This window comes from Mesoplodon mirus (genome assembly GCF_964341445.2).
Source record: "Mesoplodon mirus genome assembly, chromosome: 11".
Lineage (NCBI taxonomy): Eukaryota > Metazoa > Chordata > Mammalia > Artiodactyla > Ziphiidae > Mesoplodon > Mesoplodon mirus.
In genome coordinates this window covers 38,545,937-38,559,169 of record NC_138987.1, presented here as the reverse complement: position 1 = coordinate 38,559,169, position 13,233 = coordinate 38,545,937, and the positions used below count along the sequence as shown (strand labels likewise).

General features: G+C 49.8%; 1 protein-coding gene across 1 annotated transcript in view; it reads right to left on the bottom strand.

Annotated features, from left to right (window-relative positions):
- Positions 1–13,233, bottom strand: part of ACO2 (aconitase 2) — a 53,297-nt gene that overhangs the window by 18,387 nt on the left and 21,677 nt on the right. Inside the window, exons 2-3 of the mRNA XM_082636165.1 lie at positions 5,788–5,924; positions 1,228–1,486 (exon numbers count right to left, since the gene is read on the bottom strand). Of these exons, the coding sequence (XP_082492291.1) occupies positions 1,228–1,486; positions 5,788–5,924 (396 nt within the window). The remainder of the gene's footprint in view (positions 1–1,227; positions 1,487–5,787; positions 5,925–13,233) is intronic.

Below are 13,233 nucleotides of genomic sequence, written 5' to 3'. Positions count from 1 at the left end.
AGAAGGTAGATTTTAAAACTATAAAGTAAGGGGAGGGCCAGACCCTGAAGGTGGTAGCCCTGCTGCAGGCAGTCATTCACCCCTAGGGCTGAAGAGGACCCAGTTCACAGCACTGAAGGATCCCCTGCAATGTTACCAGTTACCACCGCCGCTGCTGCTAACATGGAAACCACCAGTCAGAAGGCTGGGCTCTTTCAGCTGAGTGGAGCCGCTGTGCCACCAGGACACAAACAAGCAGGCCAAGGTAGGAAGAAGGGGCTTGAATGGGAAAGCTGCCCTGAGCGTTTCCCATGGGTCTGAGAGGCTCTCTGAGCCGTGCTGACCCTGGGAGCCGAAGCACTTTCAATTGCATGCTCTGCTCTGTGCCCAGCCAGGCTGCAGCCCTGCCAGCATTCAGCTCCTGCCAATGGCCCCCCAAGAGCAGTGCCCACTTCCATTGCGAGGGATGGGGGAGGGGGGAGGCCCAGAGCTGGGAGAGACCTGCTGTTGCCAAGAGTAGACACACACAAAGGCACCGCAAGCAGAGCCTGGAGGAAGGAGCACAAATTTGGTTTCATAAGAGTGAGAGGAATCCAAGGGGAAAACTCTTCAGCGTGGCATACAGCCCCTTCTACCTTGTTAAGCGAAACTCACGGAAGAAAGCCCACAAAGGGGGTCAATCAATAAGAGAGGGCCCTGAGTGGGAGAAGGGATATGGGTCTGGTCCTAACTTCGCCCCCATGCAGTTGTGGGACTTGATGCATGCGCCTTGGCCGCCTCAAATTTACCAACAGCGACACTATTCGCCTACCTCCCCGACAAGGTCCCCAGGGGCCAGGCAAGAGCACGAGTGATCACATGTGATGGTGGCAGCAAGGGAACTTTAAAGTCCCTTCTCCAGAGCAAGTGGTGATAGGTATCAGAACCCGACATCTGCATCATTTTTCTTATAAAGTATTCTGTTTTATTACAGAAAAAGGACCTGAAAAGAATACCTTTAGTATGGTAAGATTAAGGATGATTTTTGTTTTCTTTAGGTTGTCTCAGTATTTTCTAACAGCTTCACAAAGGGCAAATGGTATTTTTCAAAGTAGAAGAGAGCAAAAATAAATTAAAAAAAAAAAAAAGACTAAACCAAAGAGTCCATTAGAATTTGGGGGTAATGCCCTAGTTCAAGGGTTTTGTCTCTCATCCCATGTCACACCCACTGGTCCCCTCCAAGCCCCTCCCACGCCAACTTCAGCTCACCTTGGCCCGACGCAGGTCTTTCTCACCCCCGAGCTGGGCCTCGATCAGATGGTCACAGTGGATGGTGGACGGCACAGCCACCTTGGGCAGTCCACTGCTGATGAACTGCAACATGGCCATCTGGGCCGTGGCATCCTGCATGGCCACGCGGTCAGGCCGCAGCCGCAGGTAGGTCTTGCCTCGCTCGATCTCCTGGTGGGCTGGGTCATCCAGGTGTCCATACACGATCTTCTCTGAGAGGGTCAGAGGCCGGTTCAACCTGGCGGGAGAAGGGAGGGATGGCCTGGGACCAGCTGCACGGTCCCCTGTCCGCCACAGCCATTCCCTCTCCGCACACACGGCGGGCAGGGAGAGGGGACCCTGCACCCCACGGGGGTGGAGACGAATCGGCGTGCTCACTGTGGCAGCTCCGGCACATGGCACAGCGCCTGGCACTTGCTAGGTCCAAAACCACGTGAGGAACGACAGCATCACAAGAGGCGGCAGGGGTTTATTCCTCCCTGAAGTATATTTGCTTTTCCAGCATATTAATTGCTATTATCTGACGGGCACCTATTCCATGTATGTCTCATCTTTTAATCCTTACTGTATCCTTGTCATTTAGTAAAACGACCAAGAGGTAACAGAGACCCAGCAGAGTGATGTTCGAAGCTCAAGTTCACAGCCAGAGTCTCACCTTGGATGCTCTACTTCTCTCTGTCCACGGCCATCTCCCCCATGCACTCAGCCCCATTGAGACACAGAGACTCCGCACCAGCACCCCTCACCCAACCTGCCTCAGGTGCTGGACGCCTTGTTACCCTATTACACTAAAGCCTTTCCTGCTGGTTCCACTCGCTCTCACCCCGTGAAGACAGGTGTGGCTGTCAGCTCTCAAGAACAGAAGCTGCCTCTGGCCTCTCACGAGCCCCTCTTCCTAGACCCTATTTCCTCATCAGAGCCCCCAGGGAGATGCTGCCCCCGCCAGGACTCAGCTGCCTCCTCGGCACAGCCTCCCCCGCGCAGACTGAGGTGGGCGCGGACCAACTCTCCCCCCCACCTTGAGGCTCCCTGCTGCCGCCACCCCACGTGCCTGGACCTCACACTCTGCCTCCCGCCGTTCTCAAAGCTTAGGCCAAACCTGAAGGCTCCTCGGGAGGGGCACAGTTCCACTCACACCCAACGAGCCACAAAAAAAAAAAATACACGGGACGAGGAGTCAGAGGCTCTGAGTTTAGACCTGACCCTAGTACTAAACCCACCGTGTAACCAGATAAGCCACTGTCCCTCCCAGGGAGCTCCCAGTCCGTCTCTAAAGTCCAGGGTTCGTATTGGAAAGAGAGAACAGATAGCACTTATATAGCACATACTTGTTTTTAAACAGCTTTATTGAGATATAATTGGTGTGTAATTAACCACACATATTTAAAGTATACAACTGGTAAGTTTTTTTTGTCTTTTTTTTTCAGTATGTGGGCCTCACACTGTTGTGGCCTCTCCCGTTGCGGAGCACAGGCTACGGACGTGCAGGCCCAGTGGCCATGGTTCACAGGCCCAGCCGCTCCGCAGCATGTGGGATCTTCCCGGACCGGGGCACGAACCCGTGTCCCCTGCATCGGCAGGCGGACTCTCAATCACTGCGCCACCAGGGAAGCCCACAACTGGTAAGTTTTGACATATGAATACACCTGTGAAATCATCAGCACAGTCAAGACAATGCACACATCCATCACCCAAAAGTCTCCTTGTCCCCTTTTATAATCCCTCCCTCCTGCCCCCATCCCCAAGCAACCACTCATCTGCTTTCTGTCATTATAGTTTTATCTTAGCACTTACTTTTAGCCCAGAGCACTCTGATGTATATAACTCACTTTATCCTCACAACACAGATGAGCAAACTGAAGCACAGTGAGGTGAAGTAACTTGACCCTCGCTGGTCATGAGCTAGTTACTGAGTGGAAGAGCTAGAATGCAAGGAGCCATTGTGGCTTTATACTGTCTCTCAGTAACATCTGGAAACTCAGAACGGGGCCCGGCCTGCAGTTGTGTTCAATTACTATCATTATTGCTGTTGCTATTACCAATACGACTCTGCTGGGAAAGCAGAGAAATGTCCTTCTGCTAGTCTGGGTTCTAGCCCCTCACTCCCAAGTTTACCTAACCCCTTGAGAGCAAGAGTTTCCTAGGGTGCTGGCTCTGTGGGCAACAGCAGAGCAACTGGCAATTCTAAAAATCTCTCAGTTCTGCTGTCATGAGAACCTTGAATCAAAATAGCACTGGCCTGAAGTACAGCCTGCCCCTTTTGTGGCAGCATCTCCAAGGCTGGGGTACCGGCAGTGACTCACTGCACGGCCCCTCCTTCTGCGTCCAGGGGAGGTGAAAAATAGCACATGAGCTTTAAAACCGAAGACCTTGACAGCAAATGCCTGAAGTTGTATAAAAAAGCCTGACAATGACAAAAGCCTAAGGACGAGTTCATCATCACATTTCCTTGAGGATTAACTGAGGATGGCAAAATGGGTCCTCTATGTCCATCTGTCCCCCCACTTCACTGGATGACAGAGACCCAGTTCCCAGGAACAGAATCAGGCCTCTCTGTCACAGGGTGGAGGAATCGTCCCCCTGCAAATCCCCCGGCCCTCTAAAACACTCTTACATCTATTTTAATCCACTAGCATCTTTTTAGAACAGCCTCACTTCTGCTTTCTTTCTCTATGGAAGGGTTTCTCAACTATGGCACGACTGACAGTTTGGGCCAGATGATTCTTTAGTGTGGAGGCTGTCTTCTACACTGTAGGATGTGTGACCATTTTCTTGGCCTCTACCCACTAGGTAACAGTAAACCCCACCCCACCCCAGGTTATGACAACCTACAATGTCTCTAGACATTCCCCAGGGGAATTCCCCTAGGGGACAAAATCGACCCCTCACCCCACCTCCAGCAAGAACCACTCTTCTATGGCAACAATGAAAATGGAACATCTCTTGCCTGTACTAATCTGGAAAATGCTAAAAGTTATTGCTTGGACTTTTCTGGTTAATGCAGAGTTGGAATAAGAAGGCAAAGGAAAACTTTTAGGGGGAGGGTTAATTTTGCTCATAAAAATTAAAACCAAAGGGCAGTTTTTTTGATTAATTTTTTTAAAGCAAAGACAAAATGATGAACACTTTTTTGTCAAGTTATCTCAAAGCAAGCTTCTATGTTAACTCTCCTTCTAAGCATGATAAAGAGCAGGGGGGAAGTGTTTTGCAGACTAAAGCAAAATCTATTATTTTTCCACTGAGCTGTGATCTGAGAGCTCTAAGAATAAATAGTGTTTTCTGGGGAAAAAGTATTTGTATAAGGTTGCACAGTGATGAGGACAGTGGTTTCAACCCTGACTACATATTAGAACCAGCTGGGAAACTGGCCAGCACTTCTCCCATTTTGACGTGCACGCCAGTCACCTGGGGCTCCCGTTAAAGCTGCGGATTCTGGCTCAGTGGGTCTGGGGTGAAGCCTGAGCTCCTGCGTTTCTAACAAGCTCCCAGCGCTGCTTGCTGATGCCGGTGCTGCTGACCCACGGGCCACATTTTGATCAATAAGGCCTACATGTACCACCGGAATCAGATGAACATCCTTGATGTACATTAAGAGGTCTTTACTATAATTAGATGATGCCATGTTGCAGGCTACTGGAGATAAAGACTAAGATAGTCCCTACCTGTAAAACTGAAGTGAGGATACCAGTAAAGAGGAAGTAAAGTGGCAACAGAGAGCAAGTGTGAGACACTGGCCAGAGCACTGGACGAGAGCCTGGAGACCAGGTCCCATCACTCACTCACAGGGTGGCTTTCTCCACCTGAGCCCATTCGTCAGCTGTTAATGGGGATGGGGACACTGTGTACTCATACTGGTTCTCTCGTACTCCCGGGGCCATGTCACCAGATAGGCAAGCGCGCAGCTCTGTCTGCAGTCATTCAAGTTTCAGGAGCAGTGCTGATTGGCGCTACCAGCCCCCACTCCTCCTCTTGTGGTACCTTATTCATCCCTCCTGTGCCAGCACCTAGCCCAGAACCTGGCACACAGAACAGCAGTGCAAAGACAGCTGCCATTTTACCAAATGAGCAAAGAGAGGTCCCCCAAAAAATATGCTCAAGATCCCACCTGAGATTCCTTCTGAGTCTCAAGGCTGAGCTCTCCCCTGGGCTTATGCACTGAAGAGGAAATATATGTATTTCTGAAGTCACTGGGCCCGGCAGATCCCAGAGAAATGGCCCAGGGATAAGTTGTCTGTCCTGGAAAGGGTGGGTGGAAGGTTTGGGCCACAGCACCGAAGAGTGCCTCAGACCTTCCCTAGGGCCCACATCTCCAGGCGTCTTGCTAACAGACTTCTCCTTGGCAGAGAGGACAGAAGGTCCACCACTGACCTGGAACACCCTTCCTCAGCAGGGACCGCTGTATCCTGAACGACTCGATCCTGCCACCACCACGACCAGCCATCCTTCACCAAGCACCTCCTACGCTGCCCGAAAGGGGCAGGCGGCACCAGAAGCACCAACACCCTCTCGCAGCCTCCGCAGCTCGCCCTGCAGCCTTACCGTTTGCGGACGACGTTAATGTTCTTCTCGAGCAGGTCGTAGCGGATATACTCACTGGGCTCAAAGTGGCTCATGGCCACCTCAGCCCGCTGGCACAGAACCGAGGCCACATGGTACTGCCGCACACCCAGGGCTTTCTGCAAGAAGAAGGACAGCAGTGACTGTCAGTGGAGGATTTAGGGCGGTCCACCCCTGAGAGAAAGCACGGAATGGTGAAAAAAGCAAAGAATTCAAGTGTCAAGAGCTATTCAGTGACTGCAGCCTCCGTCTCCTCACCTGAGGCACAGGGATGAGGCAGAAGCCACAAGAAACACAGCCTGTGGGAGCAGGAAAGTGCAAGGGATTTACAGTCAGAATTTCTGCATCAAAGTCAAATTCTGTCCACTTAAGAAAATCCTCCATCATCTGAGGGCCAGAAAAGGTGGGCAATGGGGATACAACCAGCTGTAGCGATCACATAGTTACGGGGAAGGTTGAAGGAGAAAATATGTGGACGTTCTCATTAAGCTCTAAAGCACCACCCAAATGGTAGCTGCTATCCTGCCTGCCCTGTAAGTTCCTTGAGGCTTGGGATCAAGCTTTGTTTGTCTTATTCATCTGTATCTGGACTACCTGGCACATATTAGAGATTTAATAACTAATGGTTGAATAGATGGAAAAATTAGTGAGGAAAACCGATGCACAAGCTTTGGATGTTTCCTCATCCCATGAAAAGGTGGTGCCTAATCCTGCTCCCCTGGAATGTGCAGCAGACTCACCGACTGACTAGACAGAATGTGGCACAGTGATACTAGGGGACCTCTGAGGCTAGGTCACAAAAAGGATTGCTTCTGCCTGGCTCTCTCTTTCTTTGATGGCTCTGGAGGAAGGCAGTCACCACCGCTGTTAAAACATTTCAGCAGGGCTTCCCTGGTGGCGCAGTGGTTGAGAATCCACCTGCCGATGCAGGGGACACGGGTTCGTGCCCCGGTCCAGGAAGATCCCACATGCAGCAGAGCGGCTGGGCCCGTGAGCCATGGCTGCTGGGCCTGCGCCTCCGGAGCCTGTGCTCTGCAATGGGAGAGGCCACAACAGTGAGAGGCCCGTGTACCGCAAAAAAACCACAACCCCCCCCCCAAAAAAACAGTTCAGCAGTCCTGAGAGAGGCCCACCTAGAGAGGAACTGAGGCCTCTTGCCAAAAACCAGCACCACCTTGCTAGGCGTGTAAGCACGCCATCTTGCAAGCCAGTGCTCCAGCCTCAGCCTAAGCCCTCAGATCACCAGGGCCCTGGACGACAACCTGGACTGCAAGTTCTTGAGCGACTCTGAGCCAGAACCACCAGCCAAGACGCTCCCAAATTCCGGGCCCACAGGAACTGTGAGCGAGAAATGTGTATTGTTGTTTTAATCCTCTAAGTTTGGGAGCAACGACTTCTTATGCAGCAACAGATAAGCAACTGTTATGAAGGGGTCTGTATTAGTTCATTTTAAACTGTGGATGACAAAATTCACAGGGTCCATTTTGACCAAGGAGGAACAGATGAACCCAAAGAAGCAACAGAGGGAAAGAACAGTGGTGTTCCCCATCTAGGAAGTCATACCCTTGGGTAAGGAAAGAGGCAAAGCTCAAGCCACTGACCCAGGCTCCCTTTTATATGTCACCAGGACATTTAAAGCCAAACCCTGCCGACCTCAGCATCTGAACCAATACAAATGCACAGCTGCCACTCGCTGTTCAGGTGGCCGGCGAGGAGGGCAGACCCCATCAGCAAACAGCACCCCACCCGCCACCCCCCCACCGACCCGCCACAGCAGGAGTGACCTCCCATTGCAGACTGCAGATCCACCTGCCCTCCAGCTAAAACTCCACCAGGGGACCCTCACTCTCTGCCCTACTGGGTAGGGGTGAAGAACTCACCAATCAAAGGACTTTCCTTTTTTTTTTTTTTTTTTTGGCCTCGCAGCATGTGGGATCTTAGTTCCCCAACCAGGGAACAAACCCGTGCCCCCTGCAGTGGAAGTATGGAGTCTCTTTTGTTTTTTGTTTTTTGCGGTATGCGGGCCTCTCACTGTTGTGGCTTCTCCCATTGCGGAGCACAGGCTCCGGAGGCGCAGGCCCAGCGGCCATGGCTCACGGGCCCAGCCGCTCCGCGGCATGTGGGATCTTCCCGGACCGGGGCACGAACCCGTGTCCCCTGCATCGGCAGGCGGACTCTCAACCACTGCGCCACCAGGGAAGCCCTGGAAGCATGGAGTCTTAACCACTGGACCGCCAGGGGAGTCCCAAAGGACTTTCAACAGCCTGTGCAGAGGAGGAATGTGGGACACTGTAGCTGCAGGTATGGCCACTGCTGCCTGCTGCTGCCATTACACTGGGATGCCCAGTGCACGGCGGCAGTCGGGGGGACCTGGACTTGAACCTGGCATGCCATTTACTACCTGAGCCGTCTAGGACAATGTACCCTAAGTACTCGTTTCCACACGGTGCTATTGTGAGGGCTAGGAGGTAACAGAAAGTACTTGGCACGGTTTCTATTATTACCCCTGTGCATTCAGCCTCCTCTGTGTTTTTCACACAAATGAGAAGCTATACAAATTGTTCTGCAACTTGCTTTTTTCGTTTATCAACACATCTTTGACATCTTTCCAATGTTTATACACAGATCTATCGCTCTCTTTTTGTAAATTAATTGCCCTTAACTTCAGTTTCCTTAGAAATAAAAATGAGTAGAACTATACCTAGTGTCTGGCCCAGTAAGCAAAACAAATAACTGTAATCATAATTATAGTGTAGAGAAAAGGTAAAGTAGCAAATTCCTAACAGTAACGGGACAATTAAGCCATCTATGGACACATATCAATACTTAAAAATAGATTTAAGTAATAATGCTGATTGGAAAAAAATGGACAAAATAATATGTTCATACAGAATACAACTTTGGGATAAAACAAGAATATTTATTAGTGCCTAGTGTGAGACGAGCACCATGAAGCATCTCATCCTCACAGCCACCCAGTGAAGCGGCACCTATGATTAGCCTATTTTCCAAGTGAGGCAACTGAGGCCCTCATGGAGTGACCAAGGCCACAGAGCAGCAACCAGGACCCAATCCAGCCTGACGGGCCCACTTTCTGCTATTGCCCCAGGCCCTCACCTGAAGCTCTGCCCCTAAAATGGAGATGAACTCAGTAGTGTTAATAATAAATCAACCCGCTACACGCTCAGTCCTTAATTGCAATACTGCTCTACTTACCAACTATGTGCAAATGTCTGTTCACAGCAGCTAGCGCTGCCCAAGAGGACTTCCTGCCAGGATGGACATGTCCTAGATCCTCACTGTTCAATACAGTAGCCACCCACCACGCGTGGCTGCAGGGCACCTGAAGTGTGCTGAGGTTGACTGAGGAGTGGAATTTTTAATGTTACTCAATTTTAATTAAAGTTAAGTTGCCACATGGGACGGCTCAGGTTTATACATTAATAAGGATGGAAAGAGTTTTTAGGAAGCCTGAACAACCTGAATGTTCATCAAGTCAATTTTTCTAAAAAGCTATTTGGACCCCATCCCATGCCAGGAGTTCATCATCCCACATGACCACCAATCCATTTCTGAAAAATTTCAAAATATTCTCCCTCTCTCTGTTTCCTTGCACAGTCTGCTTTTTCAGGTGGCAGGGGTGTCTGCCCTCTGGACGGTATGAAATAAACGCAACCATCTTCCGCAGGATATTGCTTCCCAGACCTGAGGTGCAACAGAATCTCCTGAGTTTGTTAAAAATACACAATCCTGGGACTTCCCTGGCGGTCCAGTGGTTAGGACTCGGCACCTTCACTGCATGGGCCTGGGTTCAATCCCTGGTCGGGGAACTAAGGTCCCGCAAGCCACGAGATATGGCCCAAAACAACAACGTAACCCTAAACCTTACCCAGGTCAACTCAGCTGAGGGCAGGGGTCCCTCAACTATCTGAAGACAGGACTTACCGTCCTCTCTAAACCCCCTCTTCTCTAGGCCAAGGGTAGCCCTGAGTTTTTTCAACTTTTCCTTTACGTGGCATGTTTCTAAATCCTGCAGTAGCCCAACCATGCCCTGTGCTGAGGGCAAAGGGACAGTCACCTCCTTTGCTAAGCTTGTGGCTGTCCACCTCACTGCTGACACATGCATCACTCCCTTCCTCCTAACCCCTCAATAGCCACCTTCCTCACTGACGGTTCAAGCCACACTGTACTACAGACTTGGTTTTCTGTGCAGAGCTCTACCTTAATCTTGGTTTAATTTCAGCACCAGTTTCTGTCTACCTCCAGCCCTCTGTGTTCTACAGGAGTCCGGGTCAGTCACCCCAGGTCCTGACAGGCTGGCCTTCCCAGAGCGTGTCAGCCATGCACGCACTAAGCACAACTCTCAGGCTGTTCATTCAAGTCTCAGTACAAATGTGACCCATTCCAGGCCAGGCTCCCCAGGGTGGACGTCTGGTCAACCCAACAGTGATCGATTTAGAGACAATCCCCAGGTCCGGGTCTTCAACCCACAACAATAACCACCTGACTGAAATGCCACTAAGCCATCACTTCTGTTTCACGACTAGGGACAGCCTGACTGACCCGTCAGTTGCCCTACAGAAATCAACACTCACACTCCCTGTTTCACTAATCTACTAATGGCAACAAAAAAGTAAGATGTTAGCCTGGCTGTGAGACCTTAAGCAATTCACTTTGTTCCTCCAGGCCTGAGTTTTTCACAGCTGTAAAGGGTGAAATCTCAGCCTTGTTCCCTGCTTCAGAGCCGAACTGTGAGAGGTTTAAAGTGTATGAAATGTCATGTATAACTCTGAAGAGGCTGATCATACTAATATGGTTACCCCAAAGACTGACCTCAAGGGCAAGGATGCCGTGTATCATTCATTCAGGACCACATTATCTCTCACATATAAAATGAAGACTAGGCTATGGGTAGTCTTAGAATAAAAATAAAACAGCCTTACTTATTAAGTACCTGCTCCATGCCAAGCATTTTCTGTGCCTAATTTTGAATTCCATAGTGGTACAAGGTAATTGTTATTCCCATCTTACAGATTTGGAAACTGAAGATCAGAGAGGTTACGTCAGAAATCTTACATGTGACAAACAGTGAATCCAGGATGCAAGTGCAGACCTGTCTCTTTCTAGGATGAGCCAGTTCCCCTGGATTCTGCTACCCCCTAACCCCACATAGCCCATCCTTTCCCACTGGAAGGTAGCATGGTGTGATGGTTCAGATTGAAGACCTGTAGTCAGATTGCCCAACCCAGCAGCATCACTAAGCCGCTGTGGCCCTAGAGAAGTTATTTAGCCTCGCCAAGCCTTAGCTTCCCCACAGAGAAAATGGAGATAAACGTCAGTGTTAACAGTAAATGAAATAGTCTACTTTATAAGTGCTTGGCACAGAGCGGGTTCATATGTGCTCGATGTATGTTTTTTTTTTAACTAATTTATTTGTTTTTATTTTTGGCTGTGTTGGGTCTTTGCTGCTGTGCGCAGGCTTTCTCTAGTTGTGGCGAGTGGGGTCTACTCTTCATTGTGGTGCGCAGGCTTCCCAATGTCGTGGCTTCTCTTGTTGCGGAGCATGGGCTCTAGATGCATGGGCTTCAGTAGTTCTGGTGCACAGGCTTAGTTGCTCCGCGGCATGTGGGATCTTCCCGGGCCAGGGATCGAACCCATGTCCCCGGCATTGGCAGGCGGATTCTTAACCACTGCGCCTCCAGGGAAGCCCTCAATGTACGTTATATTGTGTTATTTTCATGGAGGAGACAGACACACAATTAGATGTGATGAGGTTGTGCTCCTTTTCTGGATTCTGGCAGAAGGGGTATGCCTCTTATTTTGCTTACTGCAAACATAGCTTTTGGCTGATCAGCATTTTTCAGAAGCCTTAGCTCATCTGGGCCTTTGACATTCTTGACCCCTTTCTGATGTATTCCAGCTGCCACAGTGTTTCTCCTTAGTTACTTGCCCTCCTTCCAACTTTGGCTAAGAGATTCTAAAAATCTAAGCTGAGGTCTGTAGTGGCATCTCTTCTGTCTCTCCTTCATACTTGCAATTTGTTAGAATTTGCCTTGGAAAACCTCCCATCCCTCTGAAACCCCTTCTGCTTACGGGATCCTGGCAGAGAGACCTCATCTATTTGGTCTCTGAATAATTCAGAAACTTGCTTTCCTCCAGGGCACCAAACATGCTGAACTTCTGTAGCCAGTACGAACTCTAAAGGGATCTGCCACTGGGCCTTTGCACATGCCATTTCTTCTGCTTAGAAAGTTCTCTGCCCACCCCCTTCTCAATCTACCATTTGTGTAGGTAATTCCCATTGATCCTTCAAGTTCCAAATTAATTTCACTTTCTTAGGGAACCTTCCTTGAACTCTCAGCCCAAGCAGAGCCTCCTATCATCTATGCCCCTTTACTACTTCTTAACGTTCATTTGTGAGATGATATCTGTCTCCACTAGTTTGTAAGATCCACTAAGGGAGGGACTGTGTCTGTTCATTCATAATAAAATTCCCCATGCCTGAACACCAGGTCTGATACACAGGAGGTGCTACATAAATATCAGTTAATTAAACCAATGAATGTTGCTTTTACTTTACCAACCAGTTCTTCCTTATTGAGCAAGGTTAAATACAGAGCAAGTTTGGTTAACCTTGTAAGAGCAAATAGTTAACAGGACAAATCAATAATTTGCCAGGCTCAGATGCTTGTGGTTAGACTGTAAACAGGTTGAACATTTTTGAAAGACAATTAGGCAATACCTATTAAAATGTAAAACATTTGTACCTTTTGACTAGCTTTCCCTCTTTCAGGGAGCTATCTTATAAAAATACTCACTTTGGGCTTCCCTGGTGGCGCAGTGGTTGAGAGTCCGCCTGCCGATGCAGGGGACACGGGTTCGTGCCCCGATCCCGGAGGATCCCACATGCCGCGGAGCGGCTGGGCCCGCGAGCCATGGCCGCGGAGCCTGTGTGTCCGGAGCCTGTGCTCCGCAACGGGAGAGGCCACAGCAGTGAGAGGCCCGCGTACAGAAAAAAATAAAAATAAAAATAAAAATAAAAATACTCACTTAAATGAGCGTAGAGACTGGCAAAGACGCTCTCTACATCACTGTTTTTATTTATTTATTTATTTAGACAACGGTTCTTTATCTAGCTTCACATTTGGATTGATGGTCTTCGTTGCCACATGCGGGCTTTCTCTAGTTGCGGCGAGCAGGGCTACTCTTTGTTGCAGTGTGCGGGCTTCTCATTGCGGTGGCTTCTCTTGTTGCGGAGCACGGGCTCTAGGCACGCAGGCTTCAGTAGTTGTGGCTCACGGGCTCTAGAGGGCAGGCTCAGCAGTTGCGGCGCACGGGCTTATTTCCCCGGCACATGGATCTTCCCAGACCAGGGTTCAAACCCGTGTCCCCTGCACTGGCAGGTGGATTCTTAACTACTGTGCCACC